This window comes from Hippoglossus stenolepis, chromosome 18, assembly GCF_022539355.2.
Source record: "Hippoglossus stenolepis isolate QCI-W04-F060 chromosome 18, HSTE1.2, whole genome shotgun sequence".
Taxonomy (NCBI): domain Eukaryota; kingdom Metazoa; phylum Chordata; class Actinopteri; order Pleuronectiformes; family Pleuronectidae; genus Hippoglossus; species Hippoglossus stenolepis.
Window position 1 is genome coordinate 19,628,763 of NC_061500.1, and position 15,608 is coordinate 19,644,370.

The 15,608-nt window shown below is 40.3% G+C and overlaps 1 protein-coding gene across 4 annotated transcripts in view; it reads right to left on the reverse strand.

The window, feature by feature from the left end:
• The window catches only part of LOC118125722 (myocyte-specific enhancer factor 2C), a 32,339-nt gene extending 17,400 nt beyond the window's left edge, over positions 1-14,939 (reverse strand). The window contains exons 1-3 of one of the 4 annotated variants that reach the window (XM_035184627.2): positions 14,711-14,938; positions 10,721-10,827; positions 980-1,153 (exon numbers count right to left, since the gene is read on the reverse strand). In XM_035184627.2, coding sequence (XP_035040518.1) covers positions 980-1,033 — 54 coding nt within the window. In that variant the 5' untranslated portion in view covers positions 1,034-1,153; positions 10,721-10,827; positions 14,711-14,938. Of the gene's footprint in view, positions 1-979; positions 1,154-10,265; positions 10,579-10,720; positions 10,828-14,710 lie in introns of those variants that run through there. The other 3 variants (XM_047344452.1, XM_047344450.1, XM_047344451.1) reach the window with 3 other exon arrangements.
• Positions 14,940-15,608: the final 669 nt, after the last annotated feature.

Genomic DNA, 15,608 nt, shown 5'->3' on the forward strand with positions numbered 1-15,608 from the left:
AGTTGTCCTGGATTCGGCTGCTACACTGTTTACCCCTGAAACTCCAGCAATGTTTTGTGGACTCAAACACTTCATCCACCGCTCCATCGACCTAGGGGTGAGTAGATAATGAGTGAATTATCATTTTTGGGTGAACTATCCCTTTAACAGCATCACTGCTAAAGAAGATAAGTTGAAAGAAAAAGTGTTCTCTCACAGGTTGTTGTGTTGCTGATCACTTAGTTAATTACCAGTGCGATTACTGTGTGCCATTCTGGTTGGCACAAACTGTATTTGGTCAGACAGCTCTTTTGGATCCAGAGAATTGACATGTGAACTTTTTACCCTCAGGACTCAAATTCATGTCAAAGATCATTGTAGACTTAATTGAAGCAGCTTTTAAAGAGGGTTCAGTCGTGGTCATGAAAGATCCGGTGCTGGTCATTTCATGCTGCTTTTATTGGATTGTTAAATTGAGTATGTTTTGTGCATTGTTTACATCTTGTTCTGTTTTGTATGTATTTTCTTGTTTAGTCTTTACGTTAAATCGTGCACTACTAAATGTAGTTTATTGTTGAGTTATATGTAGGACTGACATTACAAACTGGTTTAGACTATAACTGTAACACCCAGCAGTACAGGGCTCTTTTTTGTTTTCTAGACGGATGAAAGTTCCAAAAAAAACATTTGTATACATACTCCCATGTTGCGATGGTGTGTGGAGGATCCCCCCTAAGCTTTATTTTAAAATCGGCATTTCCAAAACTAAATCCTGTCAATATTGTATGTCATGTTCTGATTGGTCGGATCGGTTTGTAGATGTACGTCTTAGCCAAACTATTAAAACTTGCTGTGACACTAATGGCAAACTGTCACATGAAAGTTTCATCCTCAGTGTTGTGAACATGTCATAGGGCCAACCTCAACTGACCGCTGCCGTGTCTTTAAACATGTTAAATTACTGTCACATCTGAAAGGTGAAAGCCTTCTGTATGCTTACATGTCGGTTCCGTTCATCCATTATCCGGGCTATCTGAATCTTTTTTCTCCCCATCTTCGGTATTTATCCTGTTGCTTTTCCTCTTATATAGAAACGTCTCCTCCTCTGGTTTCTTTGTTTGACTCACAGGTCCTCAAGGTTTCTCACTATCAATTCCAAACTGCTGGCTGGGTCCTGTGGAAAATGAATAAACATCAAAACAACATATTCATTATGGTAAAAAAAAATATTAGAAAATGCATCAAACCCAGTCCAGAGTATAAATCAGTTTTACATTTCAGTCACATCTGAAGACATGCCGTGTAAACATCTAACCATTTCCAGGGCAATAAAACCAACAAAAGACTTCAAAACAAAACTCAGACAGAAACATGTATGAACACTGCATCTAATTACCAAAAAGGGATTGCGTGTGGGTAGTATTGCACGCTGAGTAGCAATGTTCACCCGCCATGCACGCACAGACAGGCAATATATTGTCTGTTTGCATACCCGTCCATTTAATGCTGCTGTATCCCCCTGACACACCCCAAAAACCCAGCTTCCTCAGGGGGTTACTGTACACTCAGGAGGAAGTGAAACAACCCTGCATGTCAGAATGCGAATAATAAAGAGTGATGAGTTGGGATGGATCATGTGCTATGTAAAAACACCTGGAAGTTTGGAGAAATGACATTTGAGGACACCATCTCTGAGTGGAGCTGAGATGGGACACGCCTCTGTGAAGTGATGGGATGAGAATCACGTCAACAATGATGATAATGACACTCAACAGTACATTTTATACAAAATGATGTTATATAATGTTATATGTGTCTTTTTAAGGAGAGTATTTTTACAATCACCATCAAAACAGGAAAAAGTGGAGGAAGAGACAATATACCGTAATGTGTTTTTTATTTTAGAAATTTCTAAAATGCAGCTGTGTGAATTGACCTATATCCAAATTCAAACTTAGCTTTAGAAAGTTCCTTCCAGAGTGAAGACAGAAAATCAATCAATCAATCAAAATGTATTTGTATAGAGTATATTCACAAATCACAATTTGCATCATGGGGCTTAACAAGGTGCAACCCCTCTGCTATTAACCCACGATATAAGTACCAAAATAAAATTTGGGTGGGAAAACAAAAACCTCAGAGAGAACAGCAAGTGAGGGATCCCTCTCCCAGGCCAGACAGACAGGCACTAGATGTTGTGTGTGACAGAGCACATCAACAAAATAACAATATTTACAACATTATGGAGAAAAGACAGTGTCTAACATAAAAGAAGAGGTGTAACAATGTTTAAAGTATTTATACAGAAGAAAAAGGCTACCAGAGATGAAAAGAGCAGCAATCACAAATGTAATGACAGTGCATTGACAGTAATATATACAGTATGTGGAGAGGCACTTTGTATATCTAAGCAATCTACTCTATTTTCAGTTTTGACATGCAGGAAAAAAAATGTTTTTGGCTTGTAGCAAGGTTGTTTTCACTTCTTTTTCAATTAAAAAATAACCATGTATGTGTGAATAGGGTCTAAAATCATGCTAAGCTAACTAATCGTTTCTACAGGTACTTACGCAAGTTGGATACACATTGGGCTAGACTGCAGCCATATAAGAATTGCAACCTCAAATAGGGTAATAAACACGTTTGAATACTGTGTGACAAAGCAGGTGGTGACTGACCCACACGTTTTTCCGTCTGGGCTAACCACACTTGCTGCTGAAACTGCTCAGTCCAACCAACCAGTACAAACCCTGATACTCGACTTGGCGGCGGCTGATAACAGCTCTTGTACAGACTCGTTGCCCTCGATGCTTCCTGTACATGCCAAACCTCAGGCTGTATGCCAAAAACAACTAAACTAAAAAGATGGGATTATGGCTCTCTGGGCTGCGTCCAACTGAGCATACACAAGTGTCATTCAGATATGTTTCTTTTATACTTTTACAGAGTGGGAGAAAAACATGCGTGTCTCCTCTGAAGCACTGCAGTGACACATTTGGCAAACCACAATATCGAAAAAAATCAGGGAAAGGAAAGCAATTTCAGTAAGAGTGTAAAGAAATAAACCATTAAATCTGTTAGACCTGATAAATACAACAACTTTGATTTATCAATGAAATGGGACATCTGCTAGAAGTGGGAAATTATGTGTAACACTATTAAGAAAGACATGTGCAGGACTATCAGCACATGCAGTGTGTGTGTGTTTGTGTGTGTATGCCATGTGACCCATGTCTCACTCCTAAAGTGGAGCTTAAAAGCTTGGGTCACCGAGTTAACTGGATGTTCACACACGCTGAGACAGACGCACACAAACACAAACACACACGACAGGTTTTCTTGGCAGCCCTCCGCCGTCATCACAGCAGGGCAAAGGAAAAAAAAGGCGTGCTCATTTCCAGGAGGTGCCAGCCCTCAGGCACACGGGATGACACGAAGAATAAAATTGGGATTTGTGAAGGCGTAAGAAGATGGTGAAGGTGTGCTCTCTCAACAAAAGGAAGAAATTGAATGCGGTTCTCCCTTTATGTCAATAAAAGTCTACAAAGGTTGCTATTTTGCTTTATCTCACTCATCTCTTAATTACTATCATCATCGTTATTGATTGTATTACGATTTTAAATGCAACAGACAAGGGCGGCAACAAACTGATTTTCTTGATTCATTGTTTTAATAAATGTCTAATAAATCTTCATCACGGTTTTGATCACCTGATCCCGATCAGAATCCTGTAACACTTGGTATCTGTTGAATGCAATTCAATCCTATATAAATTTAGTTGATGTTGATAAAATATGTAACTGAGACATCAATGCAACAGCTATGGCAACTTAATTGACACCTTATTTTTCACATTCACATTCTGGTTTTAAAAGATGATGTTTATAACCTTAATTTATTGGTATACGACCGAGAATTACAGAAACAGTCCACTCTTGGTTGTACTACAGCGTTATGGGTGATGGGCTATTAAGGCTATTGTGTCGGAACATAGAATCGTTGATCAGTGCAGATATATTTACATCACCACACCCTAATTTTTCTATGCCATGCGAGCAAAAGTATAGAAAACACTGCTTCAAAATAAGCAGAATGAGGTGGACAAACACAACAGAGTTCAGTCAAGAACAGATCAGTTAGTTCATTATGATCGACTTTGGAAATCTCTATTTATGGTCAGCACTTCTGTATTCTGCGTCATGTGACATCTGGAACGTTGACTCCATGCCTCTTCCTCCTCTTCACCAGAATGAAAAAAAAGCTGGATAGTCACAAGGTAACTACTTCGAATGGAATGGCAATCAAGTTCAAATCAGGACCAGTATTTGCTTGTCAAAGGTGCTACCTCTCACCTGTCTGATTGCTTCTTCTTCTGTAGGTAGGCGTCAAACACATTTACCGTAAACAACTGTAACTGGTGATGATAAAGTTGGGGATGAGTTGGATGATATTCCATTAATTTATCTACAAATATCATGCAGAATTTTGGCTCTCAGACCACAAACTACAGCATGTTTTTGTTTAAACTTGCTTTTAGAGAGAACATTGTATTCTCCCTGAAGAGAGGATTTAGGGCAAGACTGTATTAGACTGCATTAGTTTTAGCTCGGTGTGCTTAATAAACTGTCAAATGAGTGTATTTGATCACACTTTTGCATTTAATTAGATACTCAACTATAATCTTTGCGTATAATTGTTTTAGCTATCAATCACAAAAGGCAAATCGCTCAGTTTCAAGCTTCTAATTTGTATATGATTATAAATTAAACGCTTGTTGGTCAGACAACTTGTGAGGGACATTTTTGTGAGTTGATAATTCCAACAAATCAATCATTAATGTCAATACTAATCTGTACTGCGTGTTTTCCCTTCTCCTCAATTATTTTTCCATCCACATCTTTGACATGAGGAATGTGTGAATATGATCTGACAGCTTCTGTCACCAGAAGATAATTGATGTGTTTTGCCAAAACAAACCACTCTGATTAAGTGGAGAGATGTGATACTATCAAAATCGTGTGCAGCGAGCAGGAACATGCCAGCCTGAAAGCGTTACATGAATATCTAGAGCCTGAGTCACGCCGGCTGTGAGCCTACCTCTCTTCAGGAAAACAGCACAAGGACCAACACGGTTTAAATTTAGAGTGCCCACAGACAACAGCACACTCAGCATGTTGTAGTAAAGGAGAGTTTTAGGCCAAACGGAGTCGTGAGACGTTAAGGGAAACATTGCATTTAACTCTCAAAATCAGTGAGTGGGTGTATGTGTGTGTACTGTAACTGTAGATGTGATTTAATGCAGAGTTTGATCTTTTCCAGGATGACAGCATACCCCCCCCCTCACACACACACACACACAAACTGTCCTGCTATTTTTAGACTCCGTGTAAAACAGAAGGACTCCAAAAATAAAAGAATGAACTTTTTACCCCAAAGAACAATACGACTGGTTTCTGGTTCACAGACAGAGGGAGCGACTGTTGAGCGGAGGAAAAGATGGAAATCAGCCATCTCACGCCGTCCTTAGCTGCTCCCTCTTTCTTTCTCTCGGACTTGCCAATTATTTTCCAACATGCTGAACCTCAGAGAGAGGCCAAGTTTGACTGCGTGTGTGTGTGTCAGTAGTGGAGTACTTAGATCTTTTATTTAAGTAAAAGTACCAAAAACAAATGGTAATAGTACTCTCATACAAGTAAAATCCTGCATTCAAATTTTTTCTCAAGTACCTACTGTAAATATCATGTACAACATGTACTTAACACTTTCAAAAGTAAAAGTATTAAATGCAGAGGAATTCTTAGCAGCACTGAACTCTTGTTGAGAGTTAGTTTTGAATTATTTTGTGTAGGACTGAGACTATTTATTTTCACTGTTAGGAACAGTAAGAAACACCCATCACAGTTAAAGTCAAAGTGCCACCTTCACGTGTTTTATTTTGTCAGTCCAAACTTCATAATGGTTCACTTAACTGTAATTTATAACATGTAAAAGCCACAAAACCTCACATTATTGAAGATGAATGCCTGAGATGTTTGATATTCTTACACGAAAAATTACTTCAACAAGTAATCAGTTACCCAAAGAGTCACTGACTAGAGTTTACTGATAGTTGACTGAATAACAAATCCTAAAACTAAGACTAGTTGCTTAGGTCAAATTAGTAACTAATGAGTACAGCTGTATTTGAGTAAATGTACTCAGTTTGGTTGAGGGTCAGCAATGTAGACTTGCGTGCGAGTGTCCTCACAGCTGAGAGAAACAGCTAGCGGGGGACATGTGGCAGTGGTATTCCTTGGCAGGACATTTGTGTGTCTCTGTGTCACACAAATGTCACACAGAGCCAGGGAGGGTGGGGTGGGTGGAGGATGAGGGGCAGGGGGAGTAAGGCTCTCCTGCCTGGGGCTGACAGACAGGAGGTGGATGGACTGCTGTGTGATTCACTCCCTCACTGCCTCCTACTGTGCAGGGGACTTTGAGGGAGTTTGATATTTAGTCTTTTCTACCTGCAACTGCACTTAAACATCAATACAAAAACAAGGAAAGCTGAGCTGACAAATATAAATTATTTCTAATGAATGTTTAAGATGTAAAAGGGCCGAAAAGGATCAAATGACTATAGGTGTAGTTTGAAAGATGTCAGTCTTAAGGCCTTTGCACATCTGGCGCACATCTGGCGTGGATGAGAACTTAAGAGATCAAACCGCAGGGAATTATTGGCCATTGTTTTACATCCTACAATTTCATTTTTCCAGGTCAGTCTCACCACTCTTACTGTATGTGCAAACGGGTTCTGATAAGGCCACTGTCCACTGCCAACTCAACATCAAACAGCAGACAGACACACAGTCAAAGAGGAGCAGCTTAACATAGTGGAGCATTTAGCAGCTAAGGAGACAGACTTTTCCCTCTGGAGGTGGGGGGGACCAAACACAGAGATAAAACTGAAGAAATACTTGATTATTTATTACTTAATTTTTAAGACGGATCATTTCTATTCTGACACTGACTCAGGCTACCTCAAAACTATTACATTTTTGTTGTAATGATCTCGATCCAAACAAGCGTTTTAAGCCTACACAAGTGACGATACAAACATATTTTCCTGGACTGATGATGAGGTGGAACTGTCAGTGTTAGCTGATACTTTACATCAAGGCTGGGCCATATGGTTAAAAATTATACAAGATCATTTTCATGTCAGTCAATATTGAGAATTAGCATGATAAATCTTACATTATTGTATCTTTTAGGTTTAAGGAGAGATTTTTGCTTTCCTAAACAGGAAAACATTGTTACAATCAAATATGTTCTAATTACTGTGCTTGCACAATGCATAAGCGATAATGGATATATATTGAACTTTTGTAATATTGCTATTGGAAGCGATTGCAGGGGACTGCTTCACGTTTGCATTTCCAAACTTTTCAGTTTTCGATGCTTGAAGACTCTAGAGTAGCGTGCATGCCAGGCCTGAATGTAGCAATTGTGATTTAAAGCTAGAACTTAGTGGTGTGAATGTAGCCTCAGGTGACATTTATCAGGAGTTTATCGTTTATCTTATGATTACAAGCTTCATATTCCATACATGAATAAGTGCCTAATCCAGTCGCAACCACAATGAACAGCAAGAAGTGGGAGAAATTTGGGGACTTGCAGAGACTTGAAACCTACTTGGAGAAAGTAATCCATCAAATTGATACTTTTTTTTTTGTGGTTGTGTAATGTTGCAGGTGCAAATATGGATGATGTGGAAAACTCTGCCTGTGGTGCATTAAGGACACTCTGAGCCCCACATTTTCTAAATGTACTTTAAATTAAAAAAATTAAAAATGTACCAATCTTCTTTGCAAAGACATTTTTTTCACTACTTGGTGTGGGAATTTTACATTTTTGTCACCATAGCACATAAAACAATTGTTTTTAACAGATCATTGTCAAATCTTAGATGTGGTGTGGGATCCCTGAACAGACCATTTCCAAAATACTTGCCAATGAATTATCAGGAAAAACTGTTATAAAAATGTTAATTTGCCAATCAATCAGGCAACCTCAAGACAGAGAAAAGCAGCTTGGGCCATTACACAAACACAAACACAAACACATACACAATACACGTGCCATGTGTGAAGCTGATGAGATTAACGGTTCTCGGTATGTGCCACATACAGACCGAGATGATGGAAATAGATGCATATGTAAAAATATCTATTTGTTTACATGTTAGGAATATTTAAGTCAACTCTGATGTTGTCTCACACATACAAGAATAATCTATGTCTCTTCCACATAGTGAGGCACATATCTCATTAATTTAACACTGGTATCGGATCAGTACTCGGCTTGTACTTGGCCAATACATACCAAAATCAGTATGAGGGAAAAGTAATTTCAGTGCGTCCTTAATATTCAGTTTCCTTTGATGTAAGACTGGAAAAATGTGTCAGATGCTCAAACTGGAGAAGCTGGAATCCTGTCAACTGTCACCACATGATAATCACTGAAAACCTCAGTAACATACAGTAACATACAGTACAGTTTTCTGACTGCCAGCGGGTATTCAGTGTACAGTACATAAGTTCTCCTCTGTTCATGCCCCCCAGACTGGAGGCTACAGCCCTACACATTACGTTGTAAAGTGCCTTTATTACTGTGAAGTGGAGCATGAAGTGTATTAAATGGAGAAGAGTCAAGTCTGAGACATCTGAACATCCGCACTTATAGATTATGCACCTGGAAACACAGAATTCACCCAGGGCAAAATGAAGTGCTGTTCAAGTCAGCACACCTACTCAAGGCGAACAGCGGATTTACAAACATCAGCGTGATCAGATAACTGCAAGTTAAAAAGTGCAATATTTGGATGTGTGATATGAGGCAGAGAAACGTGATATCAAGTGTCTCATCAACTTTCAAAAAACAAATACAGGCTAAATTACTGCTCAAAGTCCCTTGTAGGGTCTCAGATGTAGACACAGGTAACCTGATCTAATACATGTGGTCTGGTTAGGGACACCCCTCTATAAGCAGTGAATGAGTCACTTAGTGGCACAAACACCACATGTTCAGCCTGAGTGACTGATCTCACTCTGCACTGTCTATGGGACACAGCCTCTCTCCTGACAGATACTGTCAGGATTGTCTGGGTGGATTTTAACAAAATAATACACAAATTAGAAGCTACGATAATAAGGTGTTTACTCTTTTAGCTCTTTTTCCTACTGCAAAACCCTTTTGCCAGTTTTAAGTAGCCAGTTGGAACAGATGAAAGTCTGTGTTCAAATTATTAAAGTAAAAGAGCATTAGTAGTAGTTTAACTATCATCAGCAGAATGCCTTATGCTTCAAGTTTTGAAAAGAAAAGTACATAAAGCAGATTAGTTCAATCATTCTTCAAGCAACAAGACTCAACAGAGATTCAGACAGAATGCAGTGCGGCATTCAAACGTCATATCAGGGTTGCGTTGGCAGGGCCGTGTTGCTTCAGGTACCAACGAGAAGTTCAGTCTGAATAACTGCTGAGGGCTTGTGTGATTGGGATCTACTGGTGGAGGAGGTGGACATAAAAAGCATGACCTCAGAGTTTCTAAAACTAATAGATGCATCTTCTATAATAAAATACCATCCCAGAAGAACAAGGCAGGATTGCCAACCTGGAAAACCCCCCCAGGGGCCCCGAAAGCAGCAGCTTTACACTGTCAACATAATTCTGTAAGAAGTCTGCACCAATTAAGTCGATTACAAACCATGATATGTCCCCCAGCCTCTGCAAAATGTGGCCCCTGGTCTTGCCTGCGGGCCCCTGCACTCTTTTCACTTTATGTTGAGCTCTTTTGATTGTACAGTTTTGTTTTATCAAATTTCTTGTATTTTTTTCCTCTGGTATTTCTGTATTATTGTACCACAGAACTGTGAGGCTGAAACCAACAATAACTTCGTTCATCTTCGTCAAATCGATTGATTGTTCAGTGTATTAAACATCAGAAAATAATCAAATGCCCATTCGGGTTTCCTGAAACCAAATTGCTCCAGTCAGTGTAACCAAGAGGCAAACAATTCATTCAAAACAGTCATAGGACAAGTGAAGAAGCTCTTGACACGTGAGGAGCTGCTGAATTTGACGCTTAAGATGGATCAGTTCTTAAAACCGCTGCCATGTCAGCTCTGGAGTTCAGAGACCATGGAAGTCCTGTTTAAAGACGGTGGTTCTTCCCGCCGGGCTGCAGGTAAACACCGTGTGGATGGGTGAGTGTGAACTACAGGCTGCGTGTCAGGGTTTCCATCTCTTACCAGGTGTCGCTGAAGAAAAAGTAACGCAGCCGCGCATTCGCTCCTCGTGAGGCAGAAAAAGTTCCGACAGATTCCTCCGGTCTCTGCCCCGGGAAGAGGTTGTGGAGGGAGGGCGGACAACCGAGCTGCAACTCCGGGGCTCCACACTCAACCCATACAAGACAATACAGCCGACTGCAGTGCACGCAAGTGGGGGAGTTGAAGTTCTCGGGACTGGAAGACGCGGGGAGCGGGCGAGAGGAGAAGAGGAGAAGAGGAGGAGAGGAGAAGAGCCGCGGACCTGAGGGACCGCTTCTGTGTTGTTTCCTGTTGTTTATCAGTCAAGTGGCCGCACGCCCTCTCTCTCTCTCTCTCTCTCTCTCTCTCTCTCTCTCTCTCTCTCTCTCTCTCTCTCTCTCTCTCACGCACACACGCACACGCTACACTTCAACAGGGACACGCGGGGGGGGGCTCACCTCTCAGTCCCGCGTGTGTTCCGTGACTTTCTCCGGTGTCTCTCCGTCCTGCGGTTCACTCCATCAGCGAGTCTCCTCCTGAGCGCGCGCCTCTGCTCAACGAGCACCTGTGCGTCAGGAGGCAGAAAACACGCGCACACACACACGTAAGTAAATACGTCAAAGCTGCCAGAAAACCGACAGAGAAAGCATTTCAGAGACGAGGAGTGGCGCTGAGGAACACGCGAGGTACTGAGTGTTTGTTGTTAAACTGACAGGAACTCATACTTTCAACAGGTTTATTTACTCTGCTTCTTGTTTGTTCGAGCTGTCAAGTTGTGTCCCTTGCTCAGGGCCACTGCTGCCCCTCAGCGGCAACAATCACAACTGCACCTTCTCTCATCGCATCTCTGTTCACACGTTGCTTTCAAAGTGTCATGACTACAGATAATTTGGTGTATAAGAGAGTAGTAGTTATGAATCCTTTTTTTTCAACAGGTTTACGGCGCGCTTTACAGTAAATAACAGTGCAATCACACATTTAAAACAGTTCCAATGTCAGCAAATGGAAACAGAAGAGACAAGAATAAAAAAGGTGAGTAAAAGTGTAAGAAAATGTAAAAACCTTTAAGAAAAGAAAGTAAATCACACAAAACAGGACAGCAATGACACAAGACAAATGGGTTTCATCATCCCCATGGGGGACACTCATTGGTATAATGTTTTCCCGAGCCCCTTAGAAACCGTAACCTCTACAACTAAATGTCTGACCCCAACCCTCACAACCTAAACCTGTTTCTAATGGGTGATTGTAATTACACATGATTACACATCACCCATGTTGCACAGGTTACGAGACTCTCCAAAAATTTAAATCACATTTGTTCACTGATGGAAGAAGCACTTTTTAAGTAAATGTAAAAAGCAAAATACCAATACCACAGTTTCACAAATACTTCATAAAGTCCTGCATTCAAAATAGTACTGAAGTAAAATAAGTAAATGTATTATTACAAATTACATTATGAGATGGATAATACTGATTCATGAGTGCGGCAGCAGCATTACTGTTGTAGCTGCACCACATGGAGCTGCCTTTATCTAATTTATATACACTTAGTTAATTTAGTCTGCGCAGTCACAATCTTGGGGTCAGGCCACTCCAAAAGGTCACCAGAATAATCTATGGAGCTACACAGTGATTAATATGAGAGGGAACACAATTCTGATTCAATTATCTGTTTTCATGATGGAGTTATTGAATCATTTGAAGAGTTACTGAAATAAAAAATATAGGGAAAACAACTCTATCATTGAAAGGTTAACAACTCATAAACAACAACTAGACACTCTTTTATTTTTCTATGCACACAGGGGTGACGGGGAAATGAAGAGGGGGAAGTGGAGGCAGTCTATGGAAAATATGATGTCTTAGAGGTGTCATTCAAATCCAGAGGAAGTCTGACAATATGATGATTCATGTGGGGTGTGGTTTGTGTCAGCCTTGTGAATATAGGTCCAGTATTCCTTCTCTTTTAGCGCTGTTTTTGGCTCTGTAGCTGCCAAATGCTTCAATAAGTTCACCAGCTGTTCTCTGTTTGTGTCTATCAGCTGTTAGCATTTTATTTCCTCTGACCAAATCTTTAGAAAGAAAAAAGTATATTTTTGGCTTGTAAACTCACCCAACCCTGGTAAAATAATAAGTGTGTAATAACACAATAATTACAACTGTAGAAGGCAATAAAAGGTAAGATCATTTTGTGAAACATTGCCTCACGTCACCCAAAATACAATCACAGTAAAAGTTGTGATGAAAAAAAACTGCTCAGATGGTCTTTGTGTACCGACATATACTACTATTCTGCATCAATAAAACAATGTCCGTTTATACATTTAGATTTAAATATAAATGACAAAATAATTTTATGAACCAAATATGAGTATTTTACAGCAGCTACAATACCTAAAACATCGACCGAAGGTCAAGCTGGTGTTAAGACCAATATAAATTTGAAATATGCAAACAGAATTTGATATATAAGCATAACACATTCAGCGAAACACACACACGCACACGCACGCATACCTTACGCACGCACACACACACACACACACACACACACACACACACACGCACGCACACAAACATATGCAGATACAAAACTAAACCAAACCTAGTTCTGCTCCAAACCATCTCTTCTAGCTTATTTTCATGAAATGAAATGTTTGACAGTTTGTGGCAACACCTGTTGTATTTGGAAATTAATTAATTAATCAGCCTCATTTGTTCTCTATTCAAAGAGCATCCGTTTTGACAACCAAGTTATGTAGGAAAAACTGCCCAATAAGAACAGAACACCTTCAGAAAATCAGAATCAAAGTCTCAGATCTATAGATTACCACACACATGCACACACAGATTTGTTTATATTACTTGATATTCATTTATATTAATTATTTTACATACTGCAGTTGACTGCTGTGCCATCAGCTGAAATATTTATAAAACACATATTTTTCCGTGTGCTTCAACACTTCAGCATAGAAGCACAACTTCTAAAAACACCTTATTGACCCAATTATAATTTCGGTGACTTTAAGAAGCCATACGACAACTGTATAAGGTAAACACATGCACCTACTACTAGCTCATCTGTACTCTCAGCTGCTCGGTACTGCCTGACAAAAAAAATGTTTTGGTGTTGTCTGCAATAGCACAATGACAATAAATGAAGAGGCAAAATTGTATGCATTACCAATCAATATTTTTATATTAACAATGGATGAAATGACTGTGTGATGTAAGAAGTTTTGTTAAAGTGAAAAACCCACTGAGATCATTCATCAGTGTGGCAGTAACCTTCAGGAGGGTTTTAGCATCTTTCAGGTCTTTGTTTTGATAGATTATCTGGGCTGATATACAAAGTATTCCATTCAAAGCAAAAGTCATATGACAATTCAGCCTTGTTATGCATTGCTTTTGATGATTAGATGCACTTAGTCTGCCACAATAAAAAAAAAAAACATCTGTGGAGTCTGTATAAAGGTGATCAGGCTTTAATAAAACCAGCTTTACTAAACAAGATATGAGAACAGTAACACCTCTGAATAACATCATGGTGGTGTTAATTTCATAATGAAGTTCTACATCAATAGTCTTCCATGAATCACCAATCAAAATGGGAACAACTGGTCTACCTCGTGTAACGATTCCCAAACGTCTACTCGGAGTCAGCTCCGGACTAATTGACACCATGTTCAAGAAGTCATCGGCGAGACTGCATTTTGTTCAAATGGATGACCAAGAAGTCAAGCGTAAACAATCCAAAACACGGCGCATAATCTAAAAACATCAGGCTGACTTGTCTGGATTAGGATGCGCTGTCACCTTTGGAAAATAGAATTGGCATATTTTGGTCAAATAACTGAGTTAAATTGATTTGATGTCCAGCAAATTCCAGCTTTTTGTGTTTAATTACAACCCATTTAGTCCAATAAGGCAACCACTTAGAGTGGACTGTTTGTACTGTAGCTGACATAGTCATTAAGGAGATAACATGAGATGTTTCCCCCCCCCGCAGCCAGTTGATTCGTTGAACAGTGGGTACAATGTCAGTCGACAAATGACTCCACAGATGAAGCCACTGTCCACTTCCTGCTCCGCAGAAACACAGAGTCAGAGAGCAGCTGGTGAACTCAGTGGAGCATTTAGCAGCTAAAGAGACAGATATTATCCCAGGAGGTGGTGGAGACCAAAAACAGAGATAAAAGAATTTTGGACATCAACTTGTTCAGTGCCAAGAAACATGAATTAAAATGATTGCTAATGTTGCTTAATATCTGCTGTATGCGTATATAAGCAATTGCTTCCATTAATTTGGCTTTCAGTTTCTATCTCCATCCCCAACTTCAATCCACTAATCATGTTCTTCTCTCCAACATTATGTACCAAGGGTTTTTCAAGCTACCTGAATATTTGTAATTCATGAATCATCAACACCATCTACTCACCAGTGCTTTTTGTTCTTCACCTGGAAGGTTCCCCAGCAGCTCCAGCTGTGGGTCAGTTCAGTCAATCCCTTGTGTCAAACAAGAAAAAGATCTTTTAAAAAATAAAAGAAAAAGAAGGAAAGAGATGACATTAAGCCAGACCAGCTGGCTTAGAAAAGAGGGGGACCCAAAACTGGGGTGCGTTGGGATCTGAGCTCTCTCCGCACTCAGCAGAGGTAGTCTACAGTGATCAGACCCTGACACTCAAACACCGCCCCCTCCCTCCCATCAACACACGCACACACACACACACACACACACACTCATCTCTCTTTTACAGTCACAGCCGTACACACTCATACTCTGTGACCTCCTGTGTCCGAGCTGGCAGAGTGCATGCCTGTGGAGGAGCCCGTTCACCTGTCGGTGTCACTCGCTGTATATTTAGCTCTGAGGTGTCAGTGATGCTGCTTGTGTGTGTGTGTGTGTTGGAATATGTGTGTGTTTGAGTGTATGCATGTGTATGTGGGAGAGAAAAATGTGTTGCTGACACTCAGGGCCTCTGTGGGCCTTGGTGTAAGAGCCCAGGATTACTGCTCCAAAGACCGTGGGCTCTACACATTACACAGAGAGAGAGAGAGAGAGAGAGATCAAACCTGTGAGCATGTCCTAGATATCAGCACACCGAGCATCTGCTTGGCTGAGGATTACCCTCAGCTGTCCACTCCTGTCAGCTCTGAGCAGAGGGACCAAAGGAGGCCGGCAGGCTGTGCTGACTTCGATGATGATCCATGAATCTATCAGATATCAGCACAGAAATATGCCTGAATCATTAAAAATTTATAAAAACAACACAAGCCGAATGGTTTCTAGACCAAAGATTAGTAAATAAGTCAAGAACTGATGGTCATCTTCACAG